The following is a 16,796-nucleotide window of genomic DNA, read 5'->3' as shown; positions in this document are numbered from 1 at the left end:
TGAGAAATTTCCTCTTAACCCCCATCCCATATCTACTGATACCCAGCACATATCCAGTCAACCTTCTCCTAACTCCAGTGGGCCTGGAGGCTAACTGGCAGTAGCCCTATTTTTAATGCTACTTAGCAGACTAAGGCAAGCTAGCTTATAACACAGAGCAGACCTGTCCCCCAGCCAAGTGACAGGTCCAGCCAGTACCCGAGAGAACAGGCCAGTTTTGAAATATCGCAGCAGGACCAGCTGATCGGGCAGCAGCTTTTTCCACTGGGTTCAGAAATGAGGGTTACATTGGGAAGAATCAGGGCAAATACCCAGAGAATTGGCCCCAGAGCTGGATTTTCTTTACTTTGAATGTCACTGACACATTTGCTCTCATTGGGGTCAACATCTGCGCAATGATTTAATCAAAGATCAGGCTCCAGAGAACAAATGAGACCCTTCAAATCTGGTAATGTTTCCATTAACCACCGGAAATTAGCTTCAGTTTGTGGGCTGGATTTTAGACGATTTGATACAAAACCTATAGCTCTTTGGCAGAAGGGGCTCTGCAATGACTCAGTCAACAAAGTGTTACCGCTCATTGGATTCCTGCTGAGAACTGGTGCCACAGCAGTGAGGTGGTAGGTTCATTTCTGTTTTCAGGCTGTTGTGAGTCTAGGGACTCCAGTAATACCTCCCATACAGGAAATATTTACACATTTCAGCTTGGCAGAGATAGTGAGTTTTTACTCACTTTGCAATGACTGACGGCTGACTGAGCGGCAGCTTTCTCTGGACTATACGCGGGACTAGAAACAGGAATGAGAGTATTGGCCATAGTGATAAATAGATGAGAGTATCGGCCAAACTCATAAACCAGCCAGAGTCAGGTATTGTGGAAGAAAATTCACAAAATTTATCAAGAGACAAAGAGAGGAAGGTTTTTCCTTACTCCTGTCAGTTGGTGGCTAATGTCTGCCTAGAAGCAATTGGGTTTATCCTTTAACTTCTGTTGCGCTTGGTGCGATTGTGTATTCAAATGCTTTTCAGACATTTAATGTCTGTCTAACATCCTAATCTTAATCCATCTAAGATTTTGGCTTTAGTAAGCTCTCATGGCAAAATTAATTATTCAGAGAAGAAAAGAATTTCCTTTTATTGTGAGCAGGGCTGGAGAGAAAATGGTAGGAAGTCAAAGCTAGAGAACTTCCGAATGGATATAAGAAGCACATTTTTAATAGTGAAGGTAATTAACCATTGGAACAATTCACTGTTGGGTTTGGTGGAGTCCTTATTGCTTCAAATCTTTAAATCAACATCAGGTGGTGTCTGAATATGCTTTCTGGCTCAGTCCAGGGCCTGATACAGGAATCATTGTGTGGGATTCTCTGGCCAGGAACACGCATGCATCCTTTGTGTCTCTCTGTGTGATATTTGAATTTACCCTAGATATAGGCAATTGAGGGCTAAAGACTTCTAGACAGACAAGTCTGAATTCCAGAAACGTCCATTTCAATCTCTCTGCAATACTATGTTTCAGGGAAACACTTTGCTTTTCTCTCCCAGGTCCAGCATCAGCAGCCTGTGAGCTGACCCAAGCAGTCCCAGTAGGTGTGCAGAGATGCCCAATGCTGCTGCGCACCTGCCCTTTTACTACGGCAGCATTGCCAGGTCAGAAGCTGAGGAGTACCTCAAGCTGGCGGGCATGTCGGATGGCCTGTTCCTGCTGCGGCAATGCCTGCGCAATCTGGGGGGATATGTCCTCTCCATGGTCTGCAACCTGCAGTTTTATCACTACTCCATTGAGCGCCAGATGAATGGTACCTACGCCATTGCGGGGGGCAAGGCACACTGTGGGCCGGAGGAGCTCTGCGAATTCTACTCAAAGGATGCTGATGGGCTTTGCTGCACCCTCCGCAAGCCTTGCAATCGCCCCAGTGGCGTGGAGCCCCAGCCCGGTGTCTTCGACAGCATGAGGGACAATATGGTGCGCGAATATGTCCGGCAGACATGGAAACTAGAGGTACTGGCCATTGTCAATGCTGGTGTGGGAGTGTGCAAGAAGTACTCCCTGGGGACTTACTGCAGCTTGCCACCCTGATATCCTTCGTCTCTGTTTTCCTCCTCTTACACTACAGCATGGTCTTTTTATTACTAGAGCAAGGTCCTTCTACCCAGAGGCTTCTGGCATTTAGAGGAGTCTTAAATCTCTAATTTTTTTCAGTTTCGTCTTCAGAAACAGGTCTAAACCTCTTCCTAAGCCTTCAGATTCTTTCTCTTAACAATTAGTGCTGTGTCTGCTCTGCAGAGCATTAGAGTTTACAGTAGACTTTGCAAAGGCATTTCCCCCTGTGCCATTTGCTCCTTTGCAGCTCACTGGGCACTCGCTGTTGTTTGACCATTGCTCTCCGCATAAGGCGTCTGTGCCTCCGTGATGTTGTGTTCAAGGTACAAAGAAAACAGACTCAAACTCTTGCTCAGTTTTTCCTCACTGTTTGAAGTTAGTGGAGGTTTTGACTACGAGACAGAGATCCTGGATCAGGCCTGTCATTTAAATTCAAAAATAGCTACAGAAATTCCCACACTTGGTTGTATACTGTAATATATAATGATACAGACAAATTCTGTAAGTGGTCACACTGGCAGCCACATAATTAATTTCCTTTTACCTACTGTTACCTCAACAGCAGCTACTCAGTCACCTCCATGTCCCTTTCTGAAAGATGGCTCATGCAGGCTCCTTATGATCCATACCCTCTTTGGGAAAGATCTCTAAATTTGGCCTATTTTAGAGCAAAGGTGCTTGACAAGATGAGGTCTTCTATAGGTTGTCTCCATGGAAGCAGATTTGTGAACGCTGGTAGATAATGTAAAGGACATTGCCATCTACTGGCAAATGAAAAAATGCAACTGTTTATAAAGCGTGTGGGGCTAGTAAAAATAATTTTGGGTATCCCATGTGATTTCCAGATTGCACTGCTCTTGACAGGTTCTAGTGTATGAGGACAGAGAGCAGCCAGGAAGGCAGAGGCACCAGAACAGGGTCCTCCTCTCCCACCAATACAAGGTTGAAAGACACCCTTTGATCATGGTGTCAAGATCCCCTGCATGAACATGATGACTTTTCTCTTCTCTCACCAGCAAGTCAATGGTCTGCAGATGCATTCAAGGGATGAGACCAATCTAGATAAGTGAGTAGTTCTGCTTTTCAGCAGAATAGAGTTCAAGTCACTATTGCTATAGACAAGTCATAAAGTCATAGGCAGTTCAATTCTGAGATCTCCTAAGTTTCCTGTGCCATCTGTCAAAGAGGGTGCAAAATAAATCATATTGAAGCCAGTCAACAACTGCAGATGGTCTCATTTCTCACTCTCTTCCAGGGGGATGCACTCGAACAGGCCATCATAAGTCAGGCTCCACAGGTGGAGAAACTCATTGCCACCACTGCGCATGAGAGGATGCCCTGGTATCATGGTAACATTGCCCGGGACGAAGCTGAACGGAGGCTTTACTCCGGAGCGCAACCTGATGGGAAATTCCTGTGAGTATGCAAAACCCTAGGAGATGCCATGATCTCTGTACTCGCTACCATTTCCTCACCTCCACTTCCCTCTAATTTTGTTACATGTGACAGTTCTTGAGAAGAGCTTAGCTGGATATTGTCAGACTATGGTTACAGATCTTTCAAAGAGAGGATCTGACACCCCAAACATATTATCACCCAAACAGTGTCTGGTCTCCATGAAGCGCCTAGAGCCTATCTTAAGCTTTTTGTGTTTCTCATGTTTAGACATTTGTATTAACTATGCTTGTTATTGCACAGGTTGATGTGAGATACAGAGTTCAGTGGAAGGAGATATTTCACATTGAAAAGGGGACACTGTATGGCCAGCCCAATACAGGAGAAAGCTTTTGCTCTGCTAGAATAGGGACTCTATGCATGCATCTTTGAAGAGGTGAGACAGCCCTGAATTTAATTATCTCCTGAATGAGTTAGAAAAAGAAAAAATTAGCTGGAGGGGACGGAAGAGAGGGGCAAGAGTATGTAGGTGAATGGTGTACACCCTCAATCTAGGCAGAAGAGTGTCAGGAAGGTGGCAATTCTAACAGTGAGGTCCAGGGACACCTTAGCAAGTACTCACCCAGCGACTTGCCACTCTGCAGCCACAGTAACTTGGAGACAAAATCTAGAATTGCTCTTAATAGTTCTCCTTCCTACCAGGCTGAGAGAAAGGAAGGAAAACGGCACCTATGCTCTCTCCCTTGTCTATGGCAAAACCGTGTATCACTATCGCATAGACCAGGACAAGTCCGGCAAGTACTCCATCCCTGAAGGAACCAAGTTCGACACGCTCTGGCAGGTAACGTACTCGGGGATGGTGACCCCACTGGTGTCCTAATAAGGCGAAGGCACTTTTCCTTTGATATAGCCGCCCATGCCTTGGGGGATGGGAAAGGCTATCTGGAGCCTTTAAGACCAGACTTTAAGACCATACATGTACAGTTTAGCTCCTTCCAGAAAGCCTTTATATCCCCTGGATCTGGCTATCAGCTCACCTCATTGCGTGCATTTCTGTGCAACAACATGTGCTCCTAGCTATGTAGATGTAAAGTCTAGAATATCACAGCTGCTCTGAAATAGTGCTGGCCTTACCACTGTCTTCATGCCTAACACTAGCCTGCTGTCTTTCCAAGGAAACAAGAGGATCATTGCTCTCCATTCTTAGCTTTAAGCCAGGATACTTGAGATGGTCATATTAATTACACCTGTACCCCATCAGCAAATATCACACATGCAGCCGCAGCACAGTCCCTTATAGCCATGGACTTCTGCCCGCAGCTAGTCCCGATGAAACTGCTTATCCCAATCTGTCCCTCCTGTGCATCTCCTACACTGCTCCTGGACCTGAAAAACTATTGTCTGTGGATTGCAACTTCATTTTTCAAGTGACTGACTTCTGTGCATCGACTAGGGGAGGCCAAGTCTTGAGCCAACTGCCAAAGTCATTATCAAGACTGAAGATCCAAGTGCCACAAGACGCATCCTATCACCCCAGACAGTCAGGGGCTTCAGGAGAATGTTCACAGGCAGAAGATGGTTGTAATTTCCCAGCAATCCCACCACCTCAGGAAGTGATGAGGCAGAGTTTTCAGGGAATGCAATTTGGCAGTGTCAGCCTCAGCAACCCCAGCTGGCTCCCACAGCCAAGGGTTCAAAGCTTTCATACAAGCAGAGCCCTACAGCCAGCACACACGGCCCAGCAGCTCCTGGAACGGCTTACGAATCACGTGCCCCTCCGGACCTGCTCTCTGCAGCCTGGGTCTCCCCTGTGGCATGCACCATGGTCATTTCTCTCTCAGAGCTGCTACAGAGAACATGCACCAGTGTGTCCTCCTGGGCAGGCTGTCTGGAGGGCGATAACTGTGTTTTGCTGAATTTTGCAAACTCCCAGGACTGTTTTCACTCTGAATTTGAATGAAAACAAAGACTTTGGGGCATTTTTTGGAAAATGGAACAGCGCCAGGTATCCAATTCAGATGAAATGCAAGAGCACATGGGAGGGGAAAAGAAAGACTCTGCGGTCTGGTGCCTAGGGGCTGGTGTGGTTGTCTCCAGCCAGAGTCAAGCCCCTGCTGTGCTTGAATCAGAGGGAGCTGCAATGAAAAATTGCCCTGCATCCACAGGGCTAGCCCTGGGATTCCTCCAGGAAAGTAAAAGACTTCTCTCTCAGGTTTTACGGAACGCAACATGTCTTTAAAACCTTTCTGGATGCGAAAACAATGAAATTACACTGAAAATACCCTAACTAGCTCTACTATTGGGGATTTTCCTTTTGTCCTTCTTCGTTTTTTTATTTAACATTCCAAGTTCTTCCCAGCTCTGGCAGATATTGAGGTATGTAAACACTTGTTCTGGGAGAGCTCTGTGTGAACAGATAGGAGAGGAGAGAAGGGAATATTTGAAGTCCTGACTGCCATAAAGCTAAGAGAAATTATTACCATAAGCCGCAAATGCTGCTTGCAAAAAAGGGATGATTTTCTCCTTTCAGTAATCTCCTTTTCCTATGATTCCTTTCCCAGCTGGTAGAGTACTTAAAACTCAAAGCAGATGGACTGATATTCTACCTGAGGGAAAGCTGCTCCAACCCCAATATGCCAGGTGAGTTGACATTTGTGAGTGATATCCATGGCCTTGGTTTAATGCCTGAATGGGGTCAGTTTGAGCTGCACCAACACAAATGTCCTCCACTATGTCCAGTCTTCTTGCTCAAATCTGACAGTGAAGGATCCACAATCAGCAGGAATGGTGGGATCTCAGTTCTTCTGACAGCGTCGGCAAATCATCACTTAACGGTGACTGCCGAACATGGCCCCTCTCAAGGCCTGACTTATGGTGGCCAAAAGACAGCAACAGAGCTGAGAATCAATGTTCCAAAGTGATTAGGGACTTCTGGGGCCAAACCCATGGCTTCTAAAAATGACCTCTTTTTTAGACAGCAGGAACCAAAGTATCCCACAAGTCTGGCTCCTGCCTCTTCTCTCAAGCTAAACACCCGAAAATATGGGTCACTCTTATCCTGGCCCAAGTCTCACAGATCTCACTTCAGAGCCTGCCTATGTGCTCCCAAGGGCTCCTGGGCAAGGGGCTTGGGGGTTTCAGTGCTGTTCAGTCAGTCTCTGCTCTGTGACCATCAGAGAATACAGGGCTCTCCAGTATGCCTGCACCTCTCTTGAGGGCTGGTCTGGGAATAATGCCTATATCCACACACATTTCCACACCTTTTATGGCTAAGTGGTGCAAAGGGGCATTTGTGTGGGTGGGAATCAGACCGCATCGTCCACACAGTCTTTCAAGGACTAATGCTCTGATCCTACTTGGGCATAGGCAGACACCTAACAACGTCTCTCTCCTGATTCACAGCTTCTGCAGCACCAGTTCCACCCGCCCACCCCTCTGTGAGCGTAAGTTTTGGGGAGAGTCTGTTTTATTGGTATCTCAGTGGTTTAATGTTATTACATTTCAAGCTTGCTGACCAAATTCTGCCCTTGACTGGAGTATATTAAGGCCAGCTGCAACGTTGTCCCCTTTCCAGCTTGGATGGAGATGAGGAATAGCTGGGCACAGCTACCACGAGAGCTGAAAATGGCTTCCATTCATACTGTGCTCCTTGCAACATGTAGGCCTGTCCTCAGGGAGCCCTCTCCTCCCTGCCCTCCTTGCCAGGCAGAAGCTAGGAAGACTTGGTTGGATTCTGGGAACACTCAGCCTGGCTGCTGGCTGCCGGCCAGGTCTTTGTGCTCCCTCTGTGTCCTTGGCCTCTAGGTATGTCTGCACTCAGTCACCACTCTGAGTGCAAAGCAGTGTTGAAACTAGCTAGTTTGGACTCAACAAGCAGCCCATCCCAGGGCTCAGCAGAGGCTAAATAAAGGCCTGAGCATTTACCCATCTTTTCAGAGAGCTTTCACAATCTGTGATGGGCTCCCATATTGTGGTGACTCTGCTGCAAGCAGCGCTGAAGTTCAACGCTGTGCTGGATAAATCTGTACCATACTGCAGTCACAGCTTTGTGACTGAGTGTCTGCTTTAGGCTCCCTGACAGCGGACACAGTGTCTGCATTTGCTCATGGAGGCCGCTCTTAACTGTGGATGGGCAGGCAGATGTGCCAACTGCAAGCTGAGTTGTCCACTGGCTTCCCTTTGCTCACGATCTCAAAATGAGTGGCAGAAACTTGGCCCAGGATGACCCCAGCTGCTGCAGGAGAATTTAGGATGGGGGGAGCAGAGGGGAAACAGAGCAAATGCAGTCAAGGGTGCATGCCCTCAATGCTTGGCTAAATACAGACGACTCACCACCTCACGCTGCACTGTCCATAGACCAGGTTACAGAAGGCCAATGCTGCACTCAGGATCCGCAGCACTGAATCCCTCCCAGGTCAGATCCTTGCTGTGGAACTGCAGTGAGGGTACAGGCCAACCAAGCCTAGAAGGGGAAAATTACCTTAATACCACCCTGATGCCTTGTGCCCACTTCAGGGTCCTCAAAGACAATTAGAAAAAGTCACCTGCAGGGATCTGTTTGGCTGCAGAGGATCCCAGTCCCCTTCCTCCCCCATTCCAAACTGAAATAGTCATTTCCCTTGTATTGCATTGGTTGCACTATACACTTTATTCCCACTTCTTTTCCAGAGACAGCTTGGGATTCTCAATGCAGATGGATATACACCAGAGCCTATAGGTGAGTATCTCTACAAACCTTCTAATGGTACAGGTTAGGGGTGGGCACCATCAGCCAAGCAGTAAGATAGGACATGGGGATGCTGCAGAAGCCATGGGGGCTAGCTTACATATCCATATCACCTTCTAGCCAAGGAGCTATGCTACAAAGCTTTTTTCTTACAAAAGCACCCAAGAGCATCCCATTTGTTTCACAAGATGTTGAGCCAAGAATATTGCTAGACTTTTTGAAGGCACCCAGCACCCAGTAAATCAAGCCCTGTCCCATTTCCCACCTTCCATCCTGCCTACAAACCCAATTAAGTACACAGTGTGCTCAATTACATTTCAGTGGAGTGAAGTCATGCACGTGCCTAGCTCCTGCAGGGTCAGGACATGTGGAGTGGGAGTGCTCAAACACTCTCTCCATCCTGGATCCCCCAGCAGCTGTAAACAGGAGAGGCCACAGGCTGCAAAAGGAAGGGAGATGCCCAGGAAGGAGGCTTGAATGCTGGAGCATGAAATAGAATTGGTCAAGAGACTAGCAAAGACTTTCCCCATCAGTGAGGGGGAGAGGCGCAGGGAAAGGGTACATCACTTACAGCTATAAATAACTATATCTTTTGGGAAGGCGCAGGAAAGTCATGCCTGCTACCAATGGACACCAGGGTTTATGAGAGCCCTTACAGTGACCCTGAGGAACTGAAGGATAAGAAACTCTTCCTGAAGAGGGACCACCTGATGATCGACGAAGTGGAACTGGGGGCAGGAAACTTTGGCTGCGTCAAGAAAGGCGTTTACAAAATGAGAAAGTGAGTGCTGCCCTGAAGGACGCAGAGGAAGAGGGTCCTTCAGGCTGAACATAGAGGTGTCGCCAGCCATCCTGTTTCTAGCTAGACAGACCCTAGAGTGATAATGGGGCAGAGGCATAAAGGAGACCTTGGAAAGTCAACAGTGGCTTTCCACTGACTTTCAGTGACAACCTCAGTGCACTGGGGGTGTAATCTGCACTGCGTATTTCATGGCATCAGACTGCCATTTTTGGAGGCATTTGCTGGGCTCAGAAGAGCAAGTCCATGCTTCTGAGGTCATCTTGATCCATGTCAGGCAAAGGAGAGAGACTGAGATGTGTGATCCTTGGCTCTATCACTAGCTTTCCATGAGATCACAAGGATGGCCTTTCTCCACGTTGTGCCTCAGTTTCCCCCTTGTAAAATGGCAAGGATGATGCAGAGCTTAGTATGAGACATATCTTGAGACCTAGAGATGGCAAAGACTAGCCTACACCAATAAGGGTGAGGAGATATGATTTCCTTATTTTGCTGGGCATTCCTTCTTCTCTTTAGTCTTCTGGTAGGTCTGGGATAACTGGGAGGTGTAGGGCTCCACCAGCACAAACTACTGAGATTGCAGCTGAGAGATAAAACAGTATCAAAGAGAGGCAATTTCCATTCCTAGCTGTGATACATGAGTCAAGCTGCTGCTTAATTCATCCCATGTGTGTTCCTCTTGCCCCCTGTGCAGGAAGCAGATTGATGTGGCCATCAAGGTGCTGAAGAGCAACAACGAGAAAACAGTGAAGGATGAAATGATGAAGGAAGCCCAGATCATGCATCAGCTGGACAACCCCTATATTGTCCGCATGATTGGGGTCTGTGAGGCAGAGTCCCTGATGCTCGTGATGGAGATGGCTTCTGGAGGCCCACTCAACAAGTTCTTGGCTTCCAAGAAGTAAGTACTGAAAAAAATGTGGCTGGCTGATTCTCTGTACTTCTCATCATACTCACTGCTATCAAGGGAGCCTGGCTTTGTAGGTGGGGGGAACCTAATAACAGCAAAGGGGGATTTGTTTTCATGTGAGGTAATAGGGACCATTGCTTCTGCAGCAGAGACGTCCATGCTCATTTTCTCTTGCAGTGAGAAAGCTCAGAGCGGACTGAGGTGTGTAGAGTAATGACAGGTCCTTGCTGTCCAAATAGTTTTATTACTGCATTGTCCTTCTCTCTTCCCCAGAGATGAGATTGCAGTCAGCAATGTTGTGGAGCTGATGCATCAAGTATCCATGGGCATGAAGTATTTGGAGGAAAAAAACTTTGTCCACAGGGACCTGGCAGCTAGAAATGTCCTGCTGGTCAACCAACATTATGCCAAAATCAGTGATTTCGGACTCTCCAAGGCTCTTGGTGCTGATGACAGCTATTACAAGGTAAGAGTAAGCACAGCAAAAGATCCAAGAGAGGGAGGCCTCCTGGTTTGGGGCTGAGATCCCCGGGGATAGGGGGTCTAGGCTATTCCCGGGAGCCCCGCTGCATGACTGCATCACACACGGCCTGTCCTCGCTGTTCTGACACTAAAAGGGGCTTTGCAAAGCTCCAGCAGAACAAGGAGGCAAGGAGGAAATTAAAATAGCCACCGAGGCAGTGAGCGGGGTGCAATGCACTGTAATGAAATGAGAGAGGAGGCCAGAGAGGAGTGACAGCCGAGAGCTGAGACGAAAAGGCAATTCTGAGTGAGTCAGGGCTGATCCTTCTGGTAGAATGCACACTATGTGGGACCAGGCTGCTTCCCGGGGGAAATCTGGCTGCTGGAGGAGAGGTGTGCGTACCACAGGAGGGCACCCTTCACCCAGGGATGGCCAAGCTGGAGCTGCCAAGACAGCAGGCTCTGGGCTCTGGGCAGGGTGTTTTCCTGCTGTGGGTCCTGCTGGCAGAGCTCCAGTCAGCTCTGCTCCCAGAAGAGCTCCTGTTCTGTGTGCTCAGCTTTAACGCATGCAGGCCTATTTCTAACTTCAGTGGGCTGAAGCTGCAATGCCCAGGAGCTGGGAACGCCTCAAAGCAGCGGTGTGGGAGGCACGTTGGTGCTGCGGTGGCTCTGCCAGCTGCTCGGCTGGCCCTGAGCTGCGCACTGAGGGCAGGAGGGGCTCCAGCTAAATACAGCCATGCACTTATAGGGGAAGGCTGCCATTTGGATCAAGTTCTGAAGCCAAGAGCCACTAATTGTGTTCCAGGGTCCCAAAAGCATTCATTGGCAGTTGGAGAAAAGGGTGCTTCAACTGGGACAGGCACAGAAATTCATTTAGGGTACTTCTGTTCTCATCCATTCCAACAGACACGAAGATCCCCTTCTCTCTGACACCAGGGAGGATTTTATCCCCTCGCTGTATTCACCTGGAAATCCAGTTCCTTACATCGAGTTACAGGCAATGCCCTTACCTAGTATCTCAGCTTTGAAATTGTGACATATTTAATGCCCTATTTGGATTCAGGGCCAGATTCAAACAGTTCAGATCTGGTGTTCAATCCTTTAGAAGAAATACAACAGCTCAGGTTGGACTGAGATCCAGACCCTGTCTGATACGCAAGTTATTTCATAATGAGGCTCTGGTTATTAGTCCTTCGAATTGTTTTTTGCCTGTTATTCTCACTCAGTACTGAGTGATCTCATTTGATTCAAGCATTTAGCAAAGCAGATTTTAACAGAGCACATTGTTAAGTCACCATCTGTCTCAGGGTAAAAACATTCTTCCTTGCTTTGCTACAGGCTAGGACAGCAGGAAAGTGGCCCTTGAAATGGTATGCCCCGGAGTGCATCCTCTATCACAAGTTCTCAAGCAAGAGTGATGTATGGAGTTATGGTGTGACCATGTGGGAGGCCTTCAGTTATGGGCAGAAACCGTACAAGGTGAGGCACAACTGGATGACAGTCCACTGATCTAACCTGTGCAACAGCCTTCTGCAAGTTAATCACCCTGCCCTACTTTGTGCCTGTCTCTTACGTACTGGGAAAACACAGCCCATGGCCCCATAGTGCCTCAACATGTGCCAGTCTAGTGGAGTCACTGGCAGACGGAGCAATACAACCAGCACCTGGGCCATGAACCCTAGGAAGTATGTTTACTCAGAGCAAAAACAAGGTGGCCAGCAACTAGCAAAACAGACTGGGCTGGGGAGTAGCTTGTTTGCTGAAAAGTGCGTATATCATCTTTCTGATACAGTTAGTGAATTCAGGCCAAATTTCTGGCATAGTCTGAGGAAAAAACATGCTTGTAGATCCATAAGAGCAGCAAGGTGAACCAAAGACTACCTCTGCCCAGCAGCTGGTTGCTCGTGACAGTTACCCGATCTCCCTGCATCTGAAGCAATTCAATTGCCCCTGCCCAGCACAGTCACAGCCTAGCAGCCTAGCAGATATTTGGGAAATGCCCATATGGGCATTTAGTGGCCGGCAGTTTTGGAGCCATCCCCATGTTCACTGCCTGAGTGGATCTGTCATAGTTTGTGTGGAGAGGAAGAGCAGTGGAGCAGAGCAAGGAAAACCAGTTTCACTTTGGCTCCTGGCTCAGGAGTTAGAGAAATCCACCCAGATGGATGCTTCATCCCAGACTCCCACTCTCAAATGGGCTGATGTGCATTGAAACTGCAATTTCTTGCTCCTTGAGTGGGTCCTCTGACCATTATTGGATAGAGGAGAAAGGAGACAGGCTTACTTCTATATTATGAAAGGAGCTAATTAGACTGCTTGAAACCTGTGGCTTTGTATTCATTTCAGGGACAAGAAACAGAAAAAAAAAATAATTTGGGTATGAATCAAAGCAAATCTTCTCTTTGATCCTTCCACTTGCTGAGCTGAAAAATTTGTCACTCAGCCACTGCTCTGCTCAGCTTGGGAGAGGAGTGGTCGGCCGAACTGACCACAACATGAGACACTGCTGCTGGGTGCCTGGGTTAAAAACACAGCGTGCCTGTGTGGGGTGTGCTGCGCACAGCCTCAAAGCACTACCCCATGCACAGCTCAATGCCTGTTAGAAGGCTGGTCTAATCTGCCTCCTCAGACCCTCTTGCCACTCCAATGCACATTAAAATGTTTTCTCCCTTGATCCTCCCCTAGAAAATCAAAGGCCCTGAGGTCATCAGTTTCATAGAGCAAGGCAAGCGCATGGACTGCCCTGTGGACTGCCCAGCAGAGATGTACGCCCTCATGCAGCAGTGCTGGACCTACAGGTAAGGCTCATCTCTCTGCCGAGTGGCAGGTCCATTCAGACAGCACCCACTGGATGGTTGCATTATAAAGCTAATGGTATCCCCTGCCCTGGTCTCATTCACCAGTCCACTTATTTCTTCAATATCATTCCCCTCCTTTTGCCTGCAGCAACCCTGAAAGACGTCAAAGCCTCTCTGCCTCTGCCCTCTCCATCCTAGAAAAAGTCTCAGCTCCTCATCTGAGCCCTGATACAACTGGGCTTCTGTTCTGTCCTGGGCTCATCTGTGCTCGGTATCTTCTCCCTTGGGTCCCTGCCCACTCTTGTCCTTTCGCTGTCTCTATTTGTTCCTTTTTTCCCTTGCAGATGGGAAGAACGTCCAGGGTTTATTTCTGTGGAAAACACAATCCGCTCCTACTACTACAGTATTGCTACCAAGACAGAAAATGGGTCAGAGACCGAGGACAAGTCAAAAGCAGCTCTTCACTGAGCTTTCTTCTCTGCTCCTCAGCACGTATCCCGCTGGACTTCTTGAATGGGACCTCTTTGCAAATTTCTGCTTTAATCTCGTTTGCTGGTTTCGTTTCTCAAGTAGTCCCAGAAATAAGAAGTTGGGAGAAAATGATGCTGCCACAGCAGACAAGAGAACTCCATAACAGAACAACCATAACTTGTGTCTCCACATACAAAGAGCTAGCAATGATTTACATCCCCAGCCTGACCCCCACGTGGGACAGTGCAGAACAGCATTCTTACCCACCTCCAAAATCTCATCCCAGGACCTCAGTGCTTAATGCCTACCAGGCTTACTAAGGATGAACTATGTTGGCTCCAGCAGACTTGGATTTCTCCAGATCCCTTAAAAAACAATTATTTCCCAGGAAACCATCAACTACACATTTTGGGTGAAGTTTGCATGTGGTGGAACACAGGAGAGGGAGCCACTGCATCCCCTTCCCCTCCACTCTAGGGCAGGAAGGAGCTGGTGTGTTGCTCACTGCCGGCAGAGACGGGGAGGAATGCTGGGGCAGAGCTGCAGTGTGCACTGTTTTGTCCTTCTCCAACCCTGCCAACTGCAGCATTTCCACCCCTGGGCACTGCATGTGCGCCTGTGTAGCATGGCGCATGGTATACATCACTCCTGCACTGCCACTGCCCTCCAGGCTGGTTATGGCTCCTGAAGCAACAAAATCCCCAGGCCAGGAACCATTCATTGCTCACCTCCTGGATTCCTACTGGCCCTTCTGTGCTACTCAAATGAGCATTTTGCTTTTGAAGCCTGAAAATCAACCACCCTATAAATAAACTAGTCTATTTTTTTTTAAGCATACATATGGCTTAGACTACTGAACTACCACAGATGTTTACAACTGCTTTAAGCTGAACAGAAACTAGTGGTAGTTTCCCCACACTAAGCCAGGATTTCCCTCCTTGATGGTCTCCGCACCCCTTTGGAGTCACCAACCAGGTCACTGACCTCCCTCCAGAAATGGAGCTCTCTTGCAGCTAATGGCATATACTGTTGCCTAGGATTGGGGTAAAGTTCAACTGAGTCCACTTTGGAAACCTAACTATCGAGGCTTTTACTGCCAGGAGCAGCCCCAATGTTTTGGGGTACCCACCTTAAGGACCCTTCAAAGGACTTCAAGTTCTGAAGGGGTGGCCATCAGCATGCTGCAAAAATGAGGCCCTTTTGAGGACGCTTTAGGGAGTAATGGGGCAGTTAATCCTTGGAGCCTTGCATGGAAGCAATGAAAACAGCAAAAAAGAAATGCTTCCCTTTTCTTTTAATTCTAGCACTGTATGCAGCAAAATTGACACTTCCTGCCTCCTCACCCCAACTGGGGTGACTAGTCCAGCAGGGTGAAGAAACGCTGTATAACCACAGTCCCTTTTCCAGGACACTGTAGGTATGCACTGAACTCTGCAAGTAACCTTGCTGGTACCGTGGTGGCATCCCCCCTTAAGGAGTGGACAGCATGGTAGCGTGGGGACACAGGCAGAGAGTCAGAGCAAGTGCTGCCAGTGTCCAAGGCTCATATTATGGCACCCAGGGATGTTTCACTATTGCTGTCACTATTTAATGGGACCATTTGATCTGTGCCCTACTTACCTCATCACTGGAGGAGGACCACGATACTGATTCCCCACTGGAACCCCACACAGTGTGTGCTCTGCAGGTTTTGTCCCATCCACATGTCCAAAGGTTTTTGAGCACCTCGGATGAACAACATATACAGAGTAGAAGATTTATGGTGGTCATTGTCCTTCCTGAGTTGCTCGTAAAACTGCAGAACAAGCCCCTCTCTTGGGACACAAATGCAGTCAGAGACACAGTAATTTCTGGATGGACAATAAGAGCAAAGCTGCCCTCTAAACTTCCTTCCACCTTCTCCTGGAAGAGACTCAGAAACTACAGGCCCTCCCTTGCCCCTGGGTGCAGTGGACTACCCATGGGGTGGGGGGACAACTGTGGTCTGCACTGTTACAGAAAGTGGGTGTGAAAGCTGGGGAAGTAGAGGAAGCAAAAGATCAGAGTCCTGAGATACAATGAAAAGGGAAACTTACCTCTCACCATCTTCTGGCATCTGAAAGCCACACAGTAGCTCACATAGTGTACCTTGTCCTGGAGGTAAAATAAACAGCTACAGACCAAGCCACCACGGCACAGCCCTTATCTAAAACCTTCATGGGAGATGGGTTTGATCTGAAGGTAACAGTTCCTGGAGGATATTCAGATATGGGGCCTGAATTACCCTCTGGGGTACACAAACAAGTACCCTGTTTAAGCAATCAGAGAACCTAGGTCCAATGGAAAACACAAGTAAGCGTTCCCCTCCTTGCTTAGACTACAGTCTCCAGAGACAGCAAGTATTTACACACCATGCATTTTCTCTCTCAAGCCCATCAGCCCCTCCAGTATGCTTGAGAACTATGGACATATTACCCCTACCAATAGATACGAAAATAGATGCATCAAAGGAGAAAGTGGCTTGTTCATGTTTGTGCAGTGAGTTAGCAGCAGAAAGAGGAAAAAAATTATTGCCATGTCATGTTTTCCTCCTGGAGAAAGCAGCTTTTTTTTGCTGGAAAATAGGTGATTCTATGCACTTTTTGTTTAATAAGCACAGCCAAAACATTTTGTTTTGACTTTTTTTCTAAACAAACCCATTTTCTGGTGTGAAATGATTTTTCGTATTAAATTTTCAGCTAACTGGTTGGTAGCATTTTTTCAAATGCGGAAGGGGACATAAGGACTGCCTCAGAGAACCTGTGTCCACTGAGGAGCTTCTGATTTAGTTGCTGGAAACAATTACAAGTGAGCATGTGTGCACACAGTCAATGAGGTGATGGCCAGGAGGTAAGTCCCTCGAGATCTCACCAGAAGAGTGGAGAGCAGAGGCTGCTCCTCCGGAAAGTCATCTGGGCTGTGGATGTTTTTCTGGCTGTCCCAAGAGCATCACAAAATGTCAGGACTTGCTGGGGGGGCGGGGGGGAAAGGGAGTGAGATAAACAGGACCTGAAGTTGGAGGACTTTATGACTCACGTGTTTATGCCAGGATGTCTTTGGCATGCAAAGGGGCTGACAGTCATCCCCAAGGGGAATCTCCTTTGACTTCAGGC

The 16,796-nt window shown here is 47.9% G+C and overlaps 1 protein-coding gene across 3 annotated transcripts in view; it reads left to right on the top strand.

Annotated features, from left to right (window-relative positions):
* ZAP70 (zeta chain of T cell receptor associated protein kinase 70) overlaps positions 1-16,386 on the top strand; it is a 34,125-nt gene extending 17,739 nt beyond the window's left edge. The window contains exons 1-13 of one of the 3 annotated variants that reach the window (XM_068919614.1): positions 509-620; positions 1,546-2,002; positions 3,360-3,520; positions 4,202-4,340; positions 6,061-6,139; positions 6,902-6,942; positions 8,168-8,216; positions 8,826-9,006; positions 9,719-9,925; positions 10,208-10,400; positions 11,735-11,875; positions 13,082-13,194; positions 13,539-16,386. In XM_068919614.1, the coding sequence (XP_068775715.1) occupies positions 1,601-2,002; positions 3,360-3,520; positions 4,202-4,340; positions 6,061-6,139; positions 6,902-6,942; positions 8,168-8,216; positions 8,826-9,006; positions 9,719-9,925; positions 10,208-10,400; positions 11,735-11,875; positions 13,082-13,194; positions 13,539-13,662 (1,830 nt within the window). In that variant the 5' untranslated portion in view covers positions 509-620; positions 1,546-1,600 and the 3' untranslated portion in view covers positions 13,663-16,386. Of the gene's footprint in view, positions 1-508; positions 621-1,545; positions 2,003-3,359; positions 3,521-4,201; positions 4,341-6,060; positions 6,140-6,901; positions 6,943-8,167; positions 8,217-8,825; positions 9,007-9,718; positions 9,926-10,207; positions 10,401-11,734; positions 11,876-13,081; positions 13,195-13,538 lie in introns of those variants that run through there. The other 2 variants (XM_009667178.2, XM_068919615.1) reach the window with 2 other exon arrangements.
* Positions 16,387-16,796: the final 410 nt, after the last annotated feature.

This window comes from Struthio camelus, chromosome 26 (genome assembly GCF_040807025.1).
Source record: "Struthio camelus isolate bStrCam1 chromosome 26, bStrCam1.hap1, whole genome shotgun sequence".
In the NCBI taxonomy this organism is placed as follows: Eukaryota; Metazoa; Chordata; class Aves; order Struthioniformes; family Struthionidae; genus Struthio; species Struthio camelus.
This window is presented reverse-complemented; position numbering and strand designations above follow the sequence as displayed.